The following is a 17,689-nucleotide window of genomic DNA, read 5'->3' on the forward strand; positions in this document are numbered from 1 at the left end:
TGTAAAATGCAGTGATACATCAGTCTAACCTCACTCCTAGAGGAAGGGAAATTCAAACAGACTATGTCACATGTGCATCCATCCTTTTCTTTGTCTTTCTCACACTGTCAGTCACACACACACAGCATCCACATACTGTGTGATGTGTTGAGGGGCTCCTAGCAGCACATTGTGTAATAGAAAGCCTCTTCAACAAGGCTCCATTATTCTCAGCCAATGTTGGTGTTGATGGGTGCAGCCACAGCTCTGAATTACCACTCTGACAGCCTTTTCCTCACTGTCGCTATTCATAGACCTCTACAGACACGCGCACACACACACACACACACACACACACACACACACACACACACACACACACACACACACACACACACACACACACACACACACACACACACACACACACACACACACACACACACACACACACACAACACACACACACACACACACACACACACACACACACACACACACACACACACACACACACCTTTTCCCTCTTCTCCCTATGGTTTTCCATCACTGCTTGAAATACTCATAAACTCCCCTCTGATAGACCATCTGTGGCTTTAAATCCACTCTAGGCTCTGTGTCTGTGTGTGTGTGTGTGTGTGTGTGTGTGTGTGTGTGTGTGTGTGTGTGTGTGTGTGTGTGTGTGTGTGTGTGTGTGTGTTGAAGGATTTTGGCTAATTTACTGAAAACAAAGCTTGCCTCGGATATCTGAATTCAAGAAAGGGAGTGCCAGGAACAAGATGGAAAGAAGGGAACGAAAGACAAAATAGAAGGAAGAACAAGGGGGAAGAAATCAATTGCTGGTTAGTCCATTACCTCATCCCTCTCTACCTTCAGCGATAAACTGCATTTCTTCCTTTTTTTTCTTACTTCATTCTCCCTCTAACAATCCACTCCTCTCTTATCCTCCTCCCTACTCTCTCTTTCTTTCTCTCACCCTAGGTTATTTCTTGTTCCTTTTCCACTTCTGTTTCATCATGCCTAGTCCCCAAACACAATGCAATTGCACAACAGTTTCTACCTCAATTCAATTTTCATGTTAACACAACAGAAGCCATGCTGAGCACTGGGACACTTGCTATGTGTTGGTCTGATGGAGGAGAGTAACCCTACGTCACGTAAAAGGCTGCACCCCCTTTCTGGTGAAAGCAAAGGAGAAGACCTCAGTTTTCTATGGGTGCTCATACGAAAAAACAGGAGTGAATACTCAGTTTATAAAAATAAATACTCCGTTTATAAAAAATAAAATTGAATTTACCGCCATTCAAAGCAGGCAGTTTGTTTTCACTCGAATGGGGGCGTGGCCTCATGTTGCTATCTTCTATGGGTTTAGACAAAAATACACAAGAGCAGCAGACATTAGTGGCACAGAGGTTTGTTGACTGGACTCATTGTCCCTCATTAAACCTTAAGTTTTGGTTAAGACAATAACCAATTACTATACAGTGCCTATAGAAAGTCATGATAACCTTTTGAAATAGTCACTTTTTTTTTATTTACAGCTTGAAATGATAACACATAAAAACAAAATTCCAGTGTGATTTACATATTTTGCTGTACAACATTGCAGTGAGTTTTTTTTTCTAAATTTCTGAAAAGTAATAGCAGGGTTGGAAAAGTGATGATTACCCAGATGTAATCCTTTGTGGAGGCTCCTTTTGCTTTAATTACAGCCATCAGTCTGTTTGGATGTGTCTCTCCCAGCTTTGTGCACCTAGACTTGGAAATATTTCCCCATTCTTCCTTCAGGACTGTTGAAGTTCAGTCAGATTCTGTGGTGAGCGGTGATGGACTGAACTCTTCAAGTCCATCCACAGATGTTCTGTAGGATTCAGGTCAGGGCTCTGACTGGGTCAATCTACGACATTCACCTTCCTGTCCTTTAGCCACTGTGTTGTTTTTATGGAGGTGTGTTTGGGGTCGTTGGGTCCTGACCAACAGCCCAGTCCCTGCTGAAGAGAAACAAGCCCACAACATAATGCTGCCACCACCAGGCTTCACTGTAGGGATGCTGTGTTTTGGGTGGTGTGCTGTGTCTTGTTTCCACCAAACATAGAGCTTAGAGTTCAGCCCAAAAAGTTCCATTTTGATCTCATCTGACCGTATAACCTTTTGCCACATGGTATCATGTTTTTTTATGAGACTCAGTGTGACATTTTTTCAGAAGAGGCTTCTTTCTTGCCACCCTGTCAAACATGTAGAACTTGTGAAATTGTTGTCACATGCACCGATCGACCAACCTCTGACATTAGACTTGTAACTCATTCAAGGTCACCATGGGCCTCTTGGTAGCTTCCCTGATCAATCTTTTCCTGGCTAGTTCATCCAGTTTGGAGGGGCAGCCCGATCTAGGCCAGGTCTGGTTGGATCCATATGTCTTCCACTTCTGGACAATTCTCTGAACGGTCCTCAGAGGGAAAGTTAAAGCCTTTTAAATATTTTTATATCCTTCTCCTAACTTGTGCCTATCCACAACTTTATCCCGGAGCTCTTTTGAAAGCATCTTTCCAACCATGGTGAATTCTTTGTGTTACCATGAACTACTAGGAGTGGAGTCCTCAACAACAGCTGACTTTATTCTGAAGTCATTAAAAACACCAACATTTTAGTCAGGTGGAGGCCAATTAACTTGTTGTGTAATCTGGAAGGTGATTGGTGAATGTTTATAATGGTTATTCTAAATGGACCTATTCTAGTTTTTCATTTTTTACTAATTTTCCAAAAATTTGAAAAAAGAAATTCACTGGAATATATATACATATTTTTGTATTATCATTTCAGGCTGCAAAACAAAAAAAGGCACTATTTCAAAAGGGTATCATGACTTTCCATAGGCACTGTATGTTTATGATATCACGATACAGAGATTCTGGTACTTGCAAGACAATCACCTACAATACATCAGGATATCAGTGTAACTGAAGAAGAAAAATACTCCTAAAGAGGTAAAAAAAAATATGGAGGAATTATGGAGAGGAATGTGAATAAACCTCTGTACTGATAAACTCTTCACATATACAAGTCAATGTAGTCAATGTCGTTTTAGAGGACAGAAACATAAAACACATTTTTGAATAGAGGGGGACAGCAAGAATATTCATGCTAGATATTACTGCTCAAAACTTATATCTGCACTAATCAATATCAATAATGACTAAATGATTACATTTAATGTGAAAGTTGTAGTTGTCACTTGTAGTGAAGAACCCACTTTGAACTATCACTCAACCCTCTACTGTTTTAGCATCATTGTATGGCCTGTAACTTTACTGATATGGTTCAGTCTTATCAAACGTGTTTGCAGCTGCAGCAGGCAGTGGCCAACCCTAGAAACAGGTAAACATACCCACACTTAGTGTGCGGTCGGTTATTTGCTCTAAAGCATTAACCTCTTGTGTGTTTCCTGGTAAAAGCTCTCTTCCCATCTTCAACACTGACGTTTCAGATAATCATGACTTTAGACGTTCTTTGTTTCAAATAGTCTGCCAATCATCATCTAATTGCGCAGTGGCTTTCTTCTTATAGTGCAGGTTGTTCTCATGCATTTCTTCTCGGACGTATAACAGCGAAAAGTAATGGGCAGTAATTCCTGCATTTTCCACGTATTTATTTCAAGTGTATTTCACATTTTTTAACTGAAGTAAGCAATGCACTGTAATGTGAATAAATGCAATGTATTAAAAGCAGGGGATGTAGTATAAGACAGCAAATCTGCGCTTAAGGATGCAGGTTGGCAGCTTGGGGTGGTGGATGGATCCCCAAAACAGAGAAGTCACCGTGGCAAGCAGGAATTGTTTCCTTTTGCTATTACTAATCCTAACCAAGTGGTTTTCAGCCTAACCCTAACCTTCACCTTCTGTGGGTCAAAACCTGTCACCTTCCCATCATTATGAACAACTGGGGGGAAAAAACCTAGCAATGGGGACAATAAAGACTAGAGGATAATACTTATTTTGTAAACATGGAGTACTAGTTCTTAAATGAACAAAAACTACTGAAACTGTGAACTATGAGTGTAGAACAAAGTGTTACCCTGTTAAAATAATCGACCTAACTCATTTTTTTCAAATTTTCAAAAAACATAAATAACTTCACCCTGAGTGAAGCCCAATTGACAAAGGCCATCATCTTAAAGGGGTAAAATCACATGATCTGATCAACTGAGGATGTAGGGGATTTTACCACAGGTGGCCGGCGCCATTAGGAGGAGATTTTGGCAAAAAAAACAATTTCCACAAACAATGACTTAGGCGATTATCTGTGTGACAATGACTGTATAAAAAAATGGATGTAGCCTCTCCGTCGAGGTCCGTTCTCTAAACTTGATCCAAAAAATCACCCCCCTAAGTGTTGTCACTGGGATATGACTGTACCAGGCCTTAAATGGGTTTAATGATGCTGTGAAAACGGCCTGTTTAACATGGGGGTCAATGAGAAACTGCTCTATCATTAAACCTGTCCCTAGTCGACACTCAGAGATCAGCAACGTTTGCCACTTCCTTATTGGATCAACCAGAAATTTGCTGTGGTTGGGGCTTGGTATATAACTAATGTTTGAATAAAATACAGCCTGAATTAGTCACTGTAGCCTGATGGTGATGGAGGGCCAGATTTGAATTCATGGTCACAATCAGTGTGTATTCAGCACTTCATTTACTAGGACAGCAGCTCATTACGCAGTCAGCTCCTGAACTGATCCTGGGACTGCCTTCCTGATGCACACTGTGAGGGGAGGAGAGCTCAGTCGGAGCAGAACAGTGGTGGGATTTCGATGAGATCACTAAGCTCAGAAAATCAGTGATAACATAGTGACTTAAAACATGCTTTGGTCTGGGTTCACCTTAATATTACTTAAAATATTACCAACAAGATTATGATAGAAGAATGTTTATCATTCATTTAATTTAATTATTCATACATTAGACACGCCCATGTGCACCTTGCAGACGTGAATGCCACGTAAAGGGAAAGCCTTACAAACTGGGTAACCCTTGTTAATCCAGCAGTTTTACAAACTAAAAAGGAAAATAGATATAGGATTGGAGGTGGTGATGTAAGCCAGTGCTTCAGATGTGTCTGCACCATCGCACTCTCTTACGGCTGAGGGAACTTCATGCTCCACGTCTTGTGTCTCTGCCCTTACCCTCCACCTTTCTTTATTTGTTCATTCCTCTCTTAACTCTTAACTCCTTCTTTCCTCCTCCATCTATCTATTGTCCCAGACACTTTCCCCGCCTATCATGTTCTTCTGCACCTTGTCTCATCCCTCACTCTTTCTCCCTTATTCCATCATTCTTACATTGCCTTCCACTTCAGGTTAAATGTTTATTGTATTTTTTATCACATTAATTTGAGTTTTCTTGGAAAAAACCTATTTAATAGCTATATTTTTCTCACTCTGAATGAGAGATAGAGGACAATACATAGGTAGAAAGTGTGCGCGTGTGTGTGCGTGTGTGAAAGAGATGGAGGGAGGGGAAAGCTGGGGATAACACCAATCTTCCCCCTCCTACAAGGCTGTAATCGCATTTTTGTAATTGACGTATTCGCAGATAGGCGAGCGCTCCCCGATGCTGGTTAATAGCTTCACGAATCAGCAGGCTGCCGGCTTCCTCTTACTTCACGCACCCAGCTAATCACAGCTGTAAAGCAATATCCGCCTGCTGAATTCCAAAATAGTCTGTATGTGTGTGTGTAAGGTTAGGTGGATGTGTATTGACTGCCAAAACTGTGCCCTTGTGTGTACTGCTTACGTATATAGCCCCTTTCACACATGCACTGCAAACCTGAAATTATCCAGACATTACCTGGAGGAGGTGTATGTGAGAACGACATTGTCTCAATCAGTTGGACCGGACATCAAACAGACTTTATTCTGCCAGCTTCCAAGAACAAAGTCTGTGTAACGCCTGATTGAGCTCATGTGTGAATAGAGCCGCGAATTGTGCGAATAATTTATAGCGAGCAAATGGGTGTATTGATGACATTTCTGTCATGTAGCTTGCGTGAATCAGGAAGAAAACAAACATGTAACATGTTCAGGGTGAAGAAGAAAGCTGATTCACAAGCAGATGGCAAAACCAAATTACACACAGGCTATGTGCCCACGGTGTAATCTGCGTTACGTCCTACCTCCTGCGTGCTCTACCCCTTCTCCATCCCTCACCTAAATCAACCAGATTATGTCCTGTATAAATGGGCATGAGAAATGTTTTCCCAGAACGAGTAAGTGCACAAATTACTTACACCCATCCCTTATTTCCAGTAAGTAAGAACATATCTGACACAGACAATCTCCTGTTGTGTACCACATTTGTGAAAGTGCAACTTTGAACAATGTTTGGACCTGGTTCGTCAGATATTGTCCGAAGTTCATATGAAAAAATGGCTTAGGAGAGGAAAAGTTGATGCTGCAACAGTGGTGCTACAGATAGGTTTATTGAGTTTCTTCTTGGGAGCACAAACGTGCACAGAAACTTTATGTCTAGGTGAGTAAGGGGTCAGGAGATACAATCTTTAATCATTCTACAACTGAGAGTCTGGTCTGACGGTGGCCCCACGAGAAAGGTCGCCTAAATCCAACCAGTTTCTTCCCCTAGGAAGCAGATATACATGTTAGTTTGCCAGACTTGTTGGTTACAGATAAACAGTCACAGTCTAACCTTCACACCAAGGCAGAAGAAATTGTACATATTGTGAGTTAACTGCCTTTCCTTCCAATGCTGCTGAAAATGTCAGTGAAGGTCTCTACGCTCCACTGGACATGGCTCAGACAAAGACAAGCAAGATCTCTCCTGGTGCAAAAACTGAACGTTTGAAGACAACACGTTAGAAACCTCTTTGGACCTCTGTGGTGTGTGAATACACTAAGAATAAAAAAAAAAAACCTCCTGGCTGTGAGAGCTGCAGTGAACTCCATTTTCTGAATAGAGCACTATGTCTGAGACTAAATGTACTGACATTTGACATTAAAATAAAACATTCTACAAGATAGACAGTGCTGCTGAGAGAGAGCAGCCTGTCTGGTATCACAACCACAATGGAGCAATCTTCACTTGCAGTCTATGAAGTGCTGCATGACAGTCCAAGGCTTTGACAAATAGCACATCTCTACTGCAGTGATAAATGATTATTTTTTTATCTACTGACTCCTCTCTTCTAGCCTACAGCATTATAATGTCTCTCCATGGATCCCATGTGTGATGAAAAAAATTAGAAGGTAACAAAATACATTTACTCAGGTATATTTTTAAGGTATGTGTACTTCAGTATTTCCATTTTATGCTACTTTTTTATTATTAAGTAAGTAAAAGTAACAGGATGAAAAGATTGTGAGTCTGCTAATACTGATGCAACAATGTGAAAGCAGCAACTACTTTACATAGGGTTAGGTAGGTAAGAGTGTCATGAGATGATTTATGGGATACAGAATACTTTTATTTTTATAATTCATGCACATTTGGTAGATTGTAAAAGTAGTTTTACTTACATGGCAGTTATAGCTTCCACCACTGCGTCTGACTGATGGTGCACTTATAGCAAAGCAAAGTTGACAATAGTCTAGATATATCTTTTACAATTGCCTTGTATGCAGCACTTTAGTAAAACTATTAGAATTGTTGAACCTCTAAAACAACCGTTCAAAGAACAGCATGCATTATGCAGCTCACGGTAGGTGTAAAATTCCACTGTGCCTCCTGTCCAGTGTTGGATAGAGGTGCCATCAGAAATCAAAAGCCTACTCAGTTTGTCATGCACATCTATAACTAAGGGGTGAAAATGTGACATTTCAAGTCAGTATATTCAAGGAGTGGATATCATTTATGCAGTATTTTCCATGTTCCTCTTGTCTAAACTATTATATGCTAGTTTATCTTCATAAGATTTTCTTTTAAAAAGCCTTTAAAACGTTCAGAAACGTCCAAAATTATAGCTGCCGCTGCTTCAGAATGTTATGAGACATCATGAAGCTGCGCTGACACGACTCTGCGAGGGCTTTTAATTTGACACGACAGTGAAGACAAGTCGAGCGCTCTAGAATCAGGGCGAAACCCACAGAGGAGAAGCAGTGGGAGAAAGACGAGTGAGGCCTTTACACATCGCGGTTGTTATTTTCATGCAATTCTTTCGTCCATAATTTTGTTGCACTTTCACACAAAACGCGATTATAACGTGGCAAAAAAGCAACCTTTTTGTCAAGGACGATTTTTGTAAGCTTTCACGCCGCGAATAAGGTTTTGGCCTCCTCCCGCTGCTGAAACAAACCCTTATCATGTATGCATACATCCAAATATGGGAATTAAGCTTAAACATGCTTGTCCAGTATGTCTGATTTACATGTATATTTTTACATACCTGACATTGATTAATGAGGCCCCAGGTGTGTGAGTGTAGAGAGGAGGAAGAGGACATATAAAGGGTGAGGAGGAGAAAACCCAGAGCAGTACTCAACTGAGAGAATGAATGTTGAGTGATTGAAGGACAGGGAAGAGAGACGACATTCAGCATACGAAGGGAATAATGGAGCATAGAAACCGTGAGAAAAAGATCCAAGGTATAGGCTGAGAGAAGGAAGTGCATTAAAGGGAGGGTAGAAAAACTATGGTGTAGCAAAAATAATAACGTGTATTACCTGTGTAAAATACATACTTAGGTATGTTGTTTTAGGTATGATGAATTTCACACACCTAACCATAGCCGTTTCTCAATCTGCGTTCTTGTCTGTACTTGTGTTCTTATGAAACTTCATCAGTCGCAGCCCAAGTACTGTTCCAATTCAATAGTCCCCATCTCGCTAAGTATGGTCCAAATGCCCGGATGTGACTTGCCCTGCCCATTTTATCGAGGATGCATCGGAGGTGACTTGTGTGGTCTTCAGACAGCCAGGTATCCCAGAATGTATTTTACATTAATAGCCGTACTGCGTCCCCTTTTCGTCCTCCGGAGCCGAACTTTTCAAGTCTGTACTACTAAGCCCACAAGCAGCTCATGTGAATGACAACGCAATTTCCAGCCCTAGCTAGCTTTGCGGCCTACTCCTTTCACTTTAACCAACAGCCAAAAAAAGACACAGGGACTTAAATAGTTCATAAAATGCATTCACTGATAAATAAAACTGCACACACAGCTACGGTCACAGCCTTACCACTAACTTCAAAGGCACTGTCACACACATGCTTGCTCTCACTGTTGCTGACTGTGTGAGCGTGTCTGTGTGTCAAACTCCGACACAGACAGAAGGAGGACGGTTCGGCAGCGCGAGCAGAAATGACAGCAAAACTAATCTCAGCAAAGTTATTTTTCCTCTCTCTCCCTCTCTACACACACACAAATACACAGTTAACTTAAGGGGACTCAACTAAAGCCTAGCGCCCTACTGCTCTTGCTGTTGTTACACCAACTGCCCCAATCTATCACTACACACATTCAGTTTCAAATGATAACGCTTGCAAATTCATCACTCAAAATGGATGGTAATTTTTGAAACAGTGTTGGTAAGCTCTAGCTACCTAGCTAATTAACATTAACTCCCTAAGATGTCTGCAAAACCTGTCTCTGGCTTTTTAATATCTCCAGCTGGCTCTTAGGATAATAAGAACCATGCAAAAAAGCTCTCAGTTCTGCATTTAATGGCTTCAAACATGCAATCATTATAACAGAGCACCATTTAATGATGTTTAAAAGAAAGAAATCAAACTCTTATTGCTTAAACACTGTTAACATTGGAAATGTCAGATGTTACCGTGGCTTACACGCACTAATTATGGAAGTATGGAAGCAACACTAGAGCCCCTTTTCGACCATAGGAACTTTCCCTAGTGAGTAGGAACCTTTAAAGGAACTCACTGCAGGGACCAGGGTCTTTTTTTTAACCCCCAAAAAGTCCCTGATCTTAATGAGAACTACCAGGCTGATAAAGGTCATGTGTGTTACATTTCACATGTATTTATTGTTTTGTTTTTTTATCGCAAATGGGTTAACAGGTTATCACGTAATTTAAAAATTGAGACCTTCACTGAAGTTCTCCGTTGTCTATAACAGACTGGCTGCAACGTTCAGGTTTCAGGACGTATTTTCCAGGCTACTGAGATTTGCAGTTCGAGCTCAGGTGAGCAAGAGAGAGAGACAGCATGGCACGGTGCTTCAAATGAGAGGAATAAAACTTTATTGTCCGATCGTTTCACATCGGTTACATTCAAAAGCACAGATAAATAACCTTCAAACACGTAGCAGATGATTTACTGTGCATACAGATGCTTGGTTTCATTTTCCTCCTACGCATTTCATTCATTACAGAAAATGTTGCCGCAGTGAGACAAAACCTATGGTTTATTTCTTATTCAACATGATCAAGCACACATCAATATGATTCAAGCACATTGAATGTTGGTTACGTCTTAAGGTCTTTAGACCGTGGTGGAAACATAGATAGCAATGGGCTGAAAGAACCTTTTTAGGTCCTTGAAAAATTGTTCCTGGGACTAAAAATCCAAGAGATGTGGAAATATTATTATTTTTAGCTAGGAATCCTAATATTAGTGGCTTATATTAAAGCAAAGACGGACTAAATTAATCTTCTCACACATCAGCTTTTGTGTTTTTGATTTTGGGAAGCTACAAAAAAGACACCAACCTCTCAACTCAGTATCACTCCAACTACCTGAGGACTCAGAAGCCTGACAGACCTGCTGTGCCTTGTTATTGCTGCTAAAATAGGATTGGACAATCATGAACAATCAATTCCAAACCACCTTGGCTGTGCTGACCTTTAAGGGAACAGAACTGTGGAGGATCCAAAATGAAAGGAGCTACTGGCTGTGCTGCACCATCACATTTTATATAACACTTCTCTGCCAAAAGGGGATTCGTCCTCATATCCATTTTGCCATCAACAAAGTAGCCACAACCAATTGTAGCTACTGCTCAAGGGGTCATTCTGTCAACAAGCTTTTGGGAGGACATGCATTTAAAACACTCTAGTCATTTTATAGTTTGACAGTGCAATTGTGCTGCATTCACAGCATATGGGATGGATGGGAAAAATCCCCTTGTGTCCCCGACTAATCCCGCACACTAAGGAGATAAGAGATTAAAAGCACATGAGTTATTTTCACATTTTTAGCAACAGTATTTATTAAAAGGCTTATAATTATACCCAAATAGGCTATTTATCATGGTTTATTGGGAGAAACCGAGCATCTATATGTAAAATCAGACATTCATCACCCCCAGAGCCAGAATGGAATAACCCATTTTGCACATTTTGCACATTTTGCACATTTTGTACATTTTGTTTGCCTTTTCAGGTACTTCCTCATGATTAAGTGGCGAGTCGGATATAGTGGAACTTCTGGTGTTCCCAGTGGAAATTAAAACTTGAATGTTGATGTACGCACTATTAACAATCAGAAACTTGTATTCGTGGTAATTACCATATGCAAGAGAAAAGAGGAGAGAGAAGAGGAATTTAGGACTAATGGATTTATGGAGATGAGCAGGGGTGTGAAGCACACACAGAGCTGCAGTAGACGGAGTTGCAGAGGAGGGGAGCAAAGAGGGGAGATTAGAGGGTAAGTGGGAGCCTGGTAGAGGTAGAGGGGGGGGGCTTGCAGTTACAGCAGCCCATAATTGTTCGTCATGCCTGGCTCCCCAGCGAGCCACTGCCTGGTCGGGTCCCAGGAGGCTCAGAGAAGTGGGTGTGGGTGTGTGTCTGTGTGTGTGCATGTGCGTGTGCGTGTGCGTGTGTGTGTGTGTGTGTGCGTGTGTGTGTGTGTGTGTGTGCGTGTCTGTGTGCGTGTGTGCGTGCGGGTGCGTGTGTGTGTGCGTGCGGGTGCGTGTGTGTGTGTGTGTGTGTGTGCGTGTGTGAATGAGAGAGTAAGAGAGAGAGTGAGTGAGTGTGTGAGTGTGTGTGAATGTGTGTGTGTACCAGAGTGAGATATAGAATTTGAAACCTGGTAATAGGTCAGACAGTGAAACAATGATCTTCTTAAACCCAGGAATTCACTGTGAATTGTACTTTGTGTATGTTTGCGAGTGTATTCTTGAATTCACATCATGTCTCTTGTTTGTTTGCTCTGTGTTTCTGCATTCACTGACTGTATGTATGTATTTTCTGAGTTTATATGTTTCCACATGAATTGGTGTGCCCTCATTTCCAGCCGAACTGAGGTCAAAGGCCGCGCTTGAGAGACTCAACTCTGCTTCTTGAAAATGTTTAATTCAACCAGCCATACTCGCTCCCCTGAGACTAGCTGCTTAAGGAGTGACAGAGAAAGGAAGGAAAAAGGAGCGAGGACATATAATCTTGAAAATATATTCTTGTTTTGTTTCAGCTCCAATTGTTTGTATCTCTGTTCTTATTCACTCAAAATAATTTGTTTTCTCAGAAAATGAAGCCTATCCAATATGGTTGCAGACACTCATCGGACACACAATTCATCTAGGCTCTTCACAATCACTCCACTTTTTTTTCAACATTTTTTTTTTCAAATGTAAACTGTGTTATTTGGGTTTCAAACGTAAAGGATCAGATGGAATTATGCAGATATTGTTGGTTGTTGTTGAGGTCCTCCCAGGCAGAATTTGTTTATCCAAACCAGTCAGAAACTTATAACTTCTAGCTTATAAGTCTAAAGAGAGTCTGACAGCAATGTCAGCATTGCGTTTCAAAGACGTTGGGGATAACATTGGTTTGAACTTGGACCCGGAGCTCACTGTACTTCTCTTGGATAGGTAAACTGCTAAATGATTTTTTCTCTTACAACTCCAGTTGCTGTGATGGGGGTTAGGTTGAGTGGGCTGATTTACCATGGAAACAGCCTGGTCACAGCGGCTACCGTAACATATTGTCGGAGGTTGCTAATACGTTAGCCTCCTGCTAACCGTAGCCAAAGGCATACGGCTGCTGCTAATACAAGATCAGGTTTAGGTTGCTACGTTAGAGTCACAAATCCTACTATTCCACCTCAAACGTCTTCACATACCTTTAGTTTGCCAAGAGTGATAGTAAATTCCTTCCAAAAATTTAACAATTGCAATCATGATCGGGACGATAGAAATGAGTGACACGTAAGCATACTGATACAGGTGAACATATGAGTAAAGTTAGTTCTCCATTTCAGTCACCCCGGCCGTCTAATGAACTCATTCAGCACTGTTCCGGATTGCCTCAATATACTGTAAATTCTATTTACTATCTCTCATGTGTTAAAAAAAGGATTTTCTTACCTGTGACTCGGACATTATGGAGGATAACGTAAAAAACAGAAGCTTTGACAAGTTGGCAGTTGCCTCGGGCAGGCACTGTCAGGTGTGTGTATAAAGCGTGTGCATCAGATGCCCGTGCTTGTCTGGTGGGAAGAGCTTGGATCAGAGCTGAGGGGATGAGACCCGTGTAGACTCAAAAATCACCTTTTTCTAGGTTTCCTGCCTACTGAGCCTTTAATGCTCTGAATGTTGGGTACAGCTCATTTAATATAATACCAATTACTTAGCAATTTTCAGATTTAATCATGACGCTTTAAAGTGGTCTTGTGTAAAGCCCGGACTGTCCATGTATGGTAATAACACATTTTTGTGAGTGACGTTTGACAATGCAGTTAGCGAAAACTTTAGTAAGCTTTGTTTTTCCCCATATTAGGATGTAGGTCAAATTTTAAAAAATGATGCCAAGACAACATTCATTTGGTTTACAGCCCATACCTCACCAACAGAAATCACATACCAGACCGGACATCCTGTACTAAAAGGCTCACAATGAATACACAGACTCATGAAATTCTGCTGACAGCACTGTGGCTGCCTAGCTAATGTTAGCATCCCAAAGAGATAGGATGATCTGCTTTACAGATCCTGATTCAGAGTTACAGTGAAAATCATAAGCCTAAAACAATCAACTCTACTTTAAAATGTATTTAAATATTTGCAAGATTAAGGCCTTTGCTCTTTCCACTAGCTTTTAGCAAGCCCCCGCCCTCTCCAGTCTGCATTGGTGGGACAGACATAAACATTGTGGACTCCTACAAGTACCTGGGTGTGGTGCTGGACAACAAACTGGAGTGGACCACAAACACACAGGCAGTCTACAAGAAGGGCCTGAGCCGGCTTTACTTCCTGAGGAGGCTCAGGTCCTTCAATGTCTGCAACCGGATGCTTCAGATGTTTTATCAGTCTGTTGTCGTGAGCACCATCTTCTTCGCTGTGGTGTCCTGGGGTGCAGGCATCAAAGCAAAAGACGCGAACACACTGAATAAACTAATAAAGAAGGCCGGGTCTGTTGTTGGCTCTAAGCTTGTCACCCTGGAGGAGGTTGTGGAGCACAGGATGCTGGCAAAACTGCTGGTGATCATGGACAATGTCTCCCATCCCCTCCATAAAACCCTGGACAAGCTTCAGAGCAGCTTCAGCAGCAGACTCATTCAACCCCGCTGCCTTAAAGAACGGCACAGGAAATCATTCCTACCTGCTGCCGTCAGACTCTACAACGCTGCACAACAACGCTGAGCGAAGCTCAGGGAATAAACTCACACTACTCAAAGTGATCACTTACATGCACCTTATCTCACTTGCACATTAAATTTTTATTTTATATTTTATATATTATATTATATTTTATATTTTATCTTATTTTAGTACTTCTGATTACTCTGTACCGCTGCTACGATGACCTAATTTCCCCTCGGGGATAAATAAAGTTATCTATCTATCTATCTATCTATCTTTACAATCACTTACTGACAAGCTAGCCGCAAGCTAGCTGTCTGAAAATAACGCAGGGCAAGCAGCTGGCTAGTTTATGTCGAGAAAAACTATTTTCAACAGCATTTAAGGTAGCTCCTCTCTATCTTATCAAACTGAACTGCCTGTTAATATTATTCATAAGATTTAATAAACATTTTAGCCATTTTCTCTCTACCTCAAAACGTCCTACCCATGTATCGCCACCTCTCCTTGTTTGACTTATTCCTCAATCTTTCTTTCTCTCACCTTATTGTCATTTTGCAGGTCTGCAAATGCACATGAAAGCATTGTGTGTGTGTGTGTGTGTGTGTGTGTGTGTGTGTGTGTGTGTGTGTGTGTGTGTGTGTGTGTGTGTGTGTGTGTGTGTGGTTTAGAATTTATTCTAGTGCTTTTTTAAATGATATATTTGGCTTATATACTTTAATCTGACTCCACTACATACACTGAAGGGGTTTCCTAAAAGTATCAGACAAATTAAGCGAAATACATTGTTATTGCTTTATTCTAAAACTAGACCAGAAAAGATTATTACCACAACATCTCTACGGCTCTCAGCTGCTCTCTTCATTGTTGCAGCAGTTGACCAATTTTTCCTCTTTCTGTCACACAGGCCCACTGGCTCTCTCTCTTTGAAGGACATCGGTCAAATTAATTCTATAAAGGAGAGTCTTTGACAGTTTGCTTTCATATTATCCTCAGAGAGTGTGTGTCTGCATGCATGAGGGAGATGGTGTGTTTGTGAATATGCCTATGTGTGTGTTTGCATCTTGGGAGCCTGTGCAGACTCCCTGTGTTGCAGTCTGCCTGTGGTGATAAGCAGATGATGAAAGCCTGGGTGACTGTGTGCGTGTGTGTGTGTGTGTGTGTGTGTGTATGTGTGTGTGTGTGTGTGAGAGAGAGAGTGTGTTTGTTACCTGTTGTGTGTTGTTGGAAGATGGGAGAGGGTTGGAGACCATTGGTCCAAAGATGTCCAGTTCATCACTGATTGGTGCAGCACCACCTGAGCACCTCCCACCACCTTCTGGAGCGTCTGAGAGAGAGAGAGAGAGAGACAGAGAGAGAGAGATTTCAGTACCATCTAATACTAAAATTCTGACTTTTCAGGACTTTTGAAGACATTGCTGATACAACTAATGGCACAGGTGTGTATCTTTACTAAATAAAAAGTCAAAACAATAGTTAACCTGTTGATGAAGATCATGCGATATGATAGAAAGCTCCAGAAGACTTATACAGAAGCATATATTCATGAAGTGAGACATAAAGGGAGGTTAATAAAGACAGAAGCAGTAAAAAGTTAAGTCAATTCCACAAATAGGAATTATTAAGTCTGACCTTTACATGCATATACAAAGGTATTTATAGGATGTAAGCCTTCACACACCTTTCCAAAATGGCCCACACACCTCAATTTACAATCACTATGCTTGTAAATTGAAACATCCTCTGTTAGTTATTCTGATAACTGCATTCCTTCAGTTCTTTGCTTTACGCTGAAAATTAATTTATTCATGGTTCTCCGTTTGCCCTTGGAAAAATAATAAGTCGGATAAAAAAAAATATTATGTTTTAATATTGTACAACTCTAAAAGGCACATTCTCTCTGTTAGAGAGCTAAATAAGCTTTAATTATATGAACTGGTTAAATGAAAGTACCTCTTTCCCGGCAGACATTTAAGATGTAGTAGCAGAAAGGGCACAAGTGTAAATAATAGCATTAATTACTGCACTCCATGTATATGTGCCAGTTCCAGGGCCCTGGTATTGTAAATGTGTACCCTCTGGTGCATCCACATGGTTCCACCATGGTTCCATCTTTGTGTTTCCTGCTCTGACATGTCAGAATGTGTGAAAGGGTCTATTGTCCATGTTGGCTTGCTGGCATGGCTTACTAGGACACAAAAATGCAGAGCCATCATTACTGTAAGTATTAACAACAACTGTTTGTTTTTTATTTGCTACAGTATGACAAGTCCGAATGTCATGTTAAAAGTCATGCCAAAAATGATACTGGATTAGTGACCTGTGGGGCATTGCTGGTAAAACTGATGATCCTCTGATACACCTTTTGATTTGCAATTTTACAACTTAAATGTATACAAAACTGTCTCAATCTGTGGTTTGTTCGTGGATGTGTATCTTATGACCAGGTGTGTGCCGTTGTTCACTCTCTTTTGTTTTTAACCACTACAGCACTGACTATAACTATGACTTTTAAAGTTCAAGAAAAAGTTAAACCATTCGAGAAATACTTCTATTGTGAATTGCAGTACAGAACTGGAGTTGGTCTGTAAGTCTATACGCATACTGTACACACTCTGCTAATGACTCTGCTACTAAGCAGTCTGAGGTAAAAGGTTCTGAGCAAGACCTGAGAGAGAAGCTGATGATGTCTTTCCACTGAGGAAAAATGAGAATAGCTGGTCCACCTTAAAGGTCAGTCCCCCTTAAGTAAGCCTGAGCCTGAGTTGTCTTTAGCTTTGGGGCTAATCCCCTTCACTTAAACCAGGTGGAAAGCAAAAGCACAGTCCCTTGGCTTAGGTCTCAGGGAGCTGTAGCATTTATTCGCCAACAAAAACTGAAACACACACACACACACACACACACACACACACACACACACACACACACACACACACACACACACACACACACACACACACACACACACACACACACACACACAGTCTCTTTCTCTAAATCGACTGAACGGTTGCAAACGTTATGCACACAACTGAATTCTCTACTTGTAGCACAATTTAATTGGAAAACCATTTTTAAAAATCCCTGATGCTTAGACCCGGTGGGGAGTCAGCTTTGGCCCAGCAGGCCACAGGCCTTGCAATACACTGCCGGAAACCCTGCAGCCCCGACCATCGACTGCTTTCCCAAACAGAAGTTACATCCTAAATACGTGTGTTGTCATTTTGTG

The 17,689-nt window shown here is 41.2% G+C and overlaps 1 protein-coding gene across 5 annotated transcripts in view; it reads right to left on the bottom strand.

The window, feature by feature from the left end:
* The window catches only part of LOC310954189 (stromal membrane-associated protein 1-like), a 122,380-nt gene that overhangs the window by 17,344 nt on the left and 87,347 nt on the right, over window positions 1-17,689 (bottom strand). For all 5 annotated transcript variants that reach the window (XM_083923539.1, XM_083923538.1, XM_083923536.1 and 2 more), the window contains one exon: window positions 15,672-15,787. In XM_083923539.1, coding sequence (XP_083779665.1) covers window positions 15,672-15,787 — 116 coding nt within the window. The remainder of the gene's footprint in view (window positions 1-15,671; window positions 15,788-17,689) is intronic.

This window comes from Echiichthys vipera, assembly GCF_963691815.1.
Source record: "Echiichthys vipera genome assembly, chromosome: 11".
In the NCBI taxonomy this organism is placed as follows: domain Eukaryota; kingdom Metazoa; phylum Chordata; class Actinopteri; order Perciformes; family Trachinidae; genus Echiichthys; species Echiichthys vipera.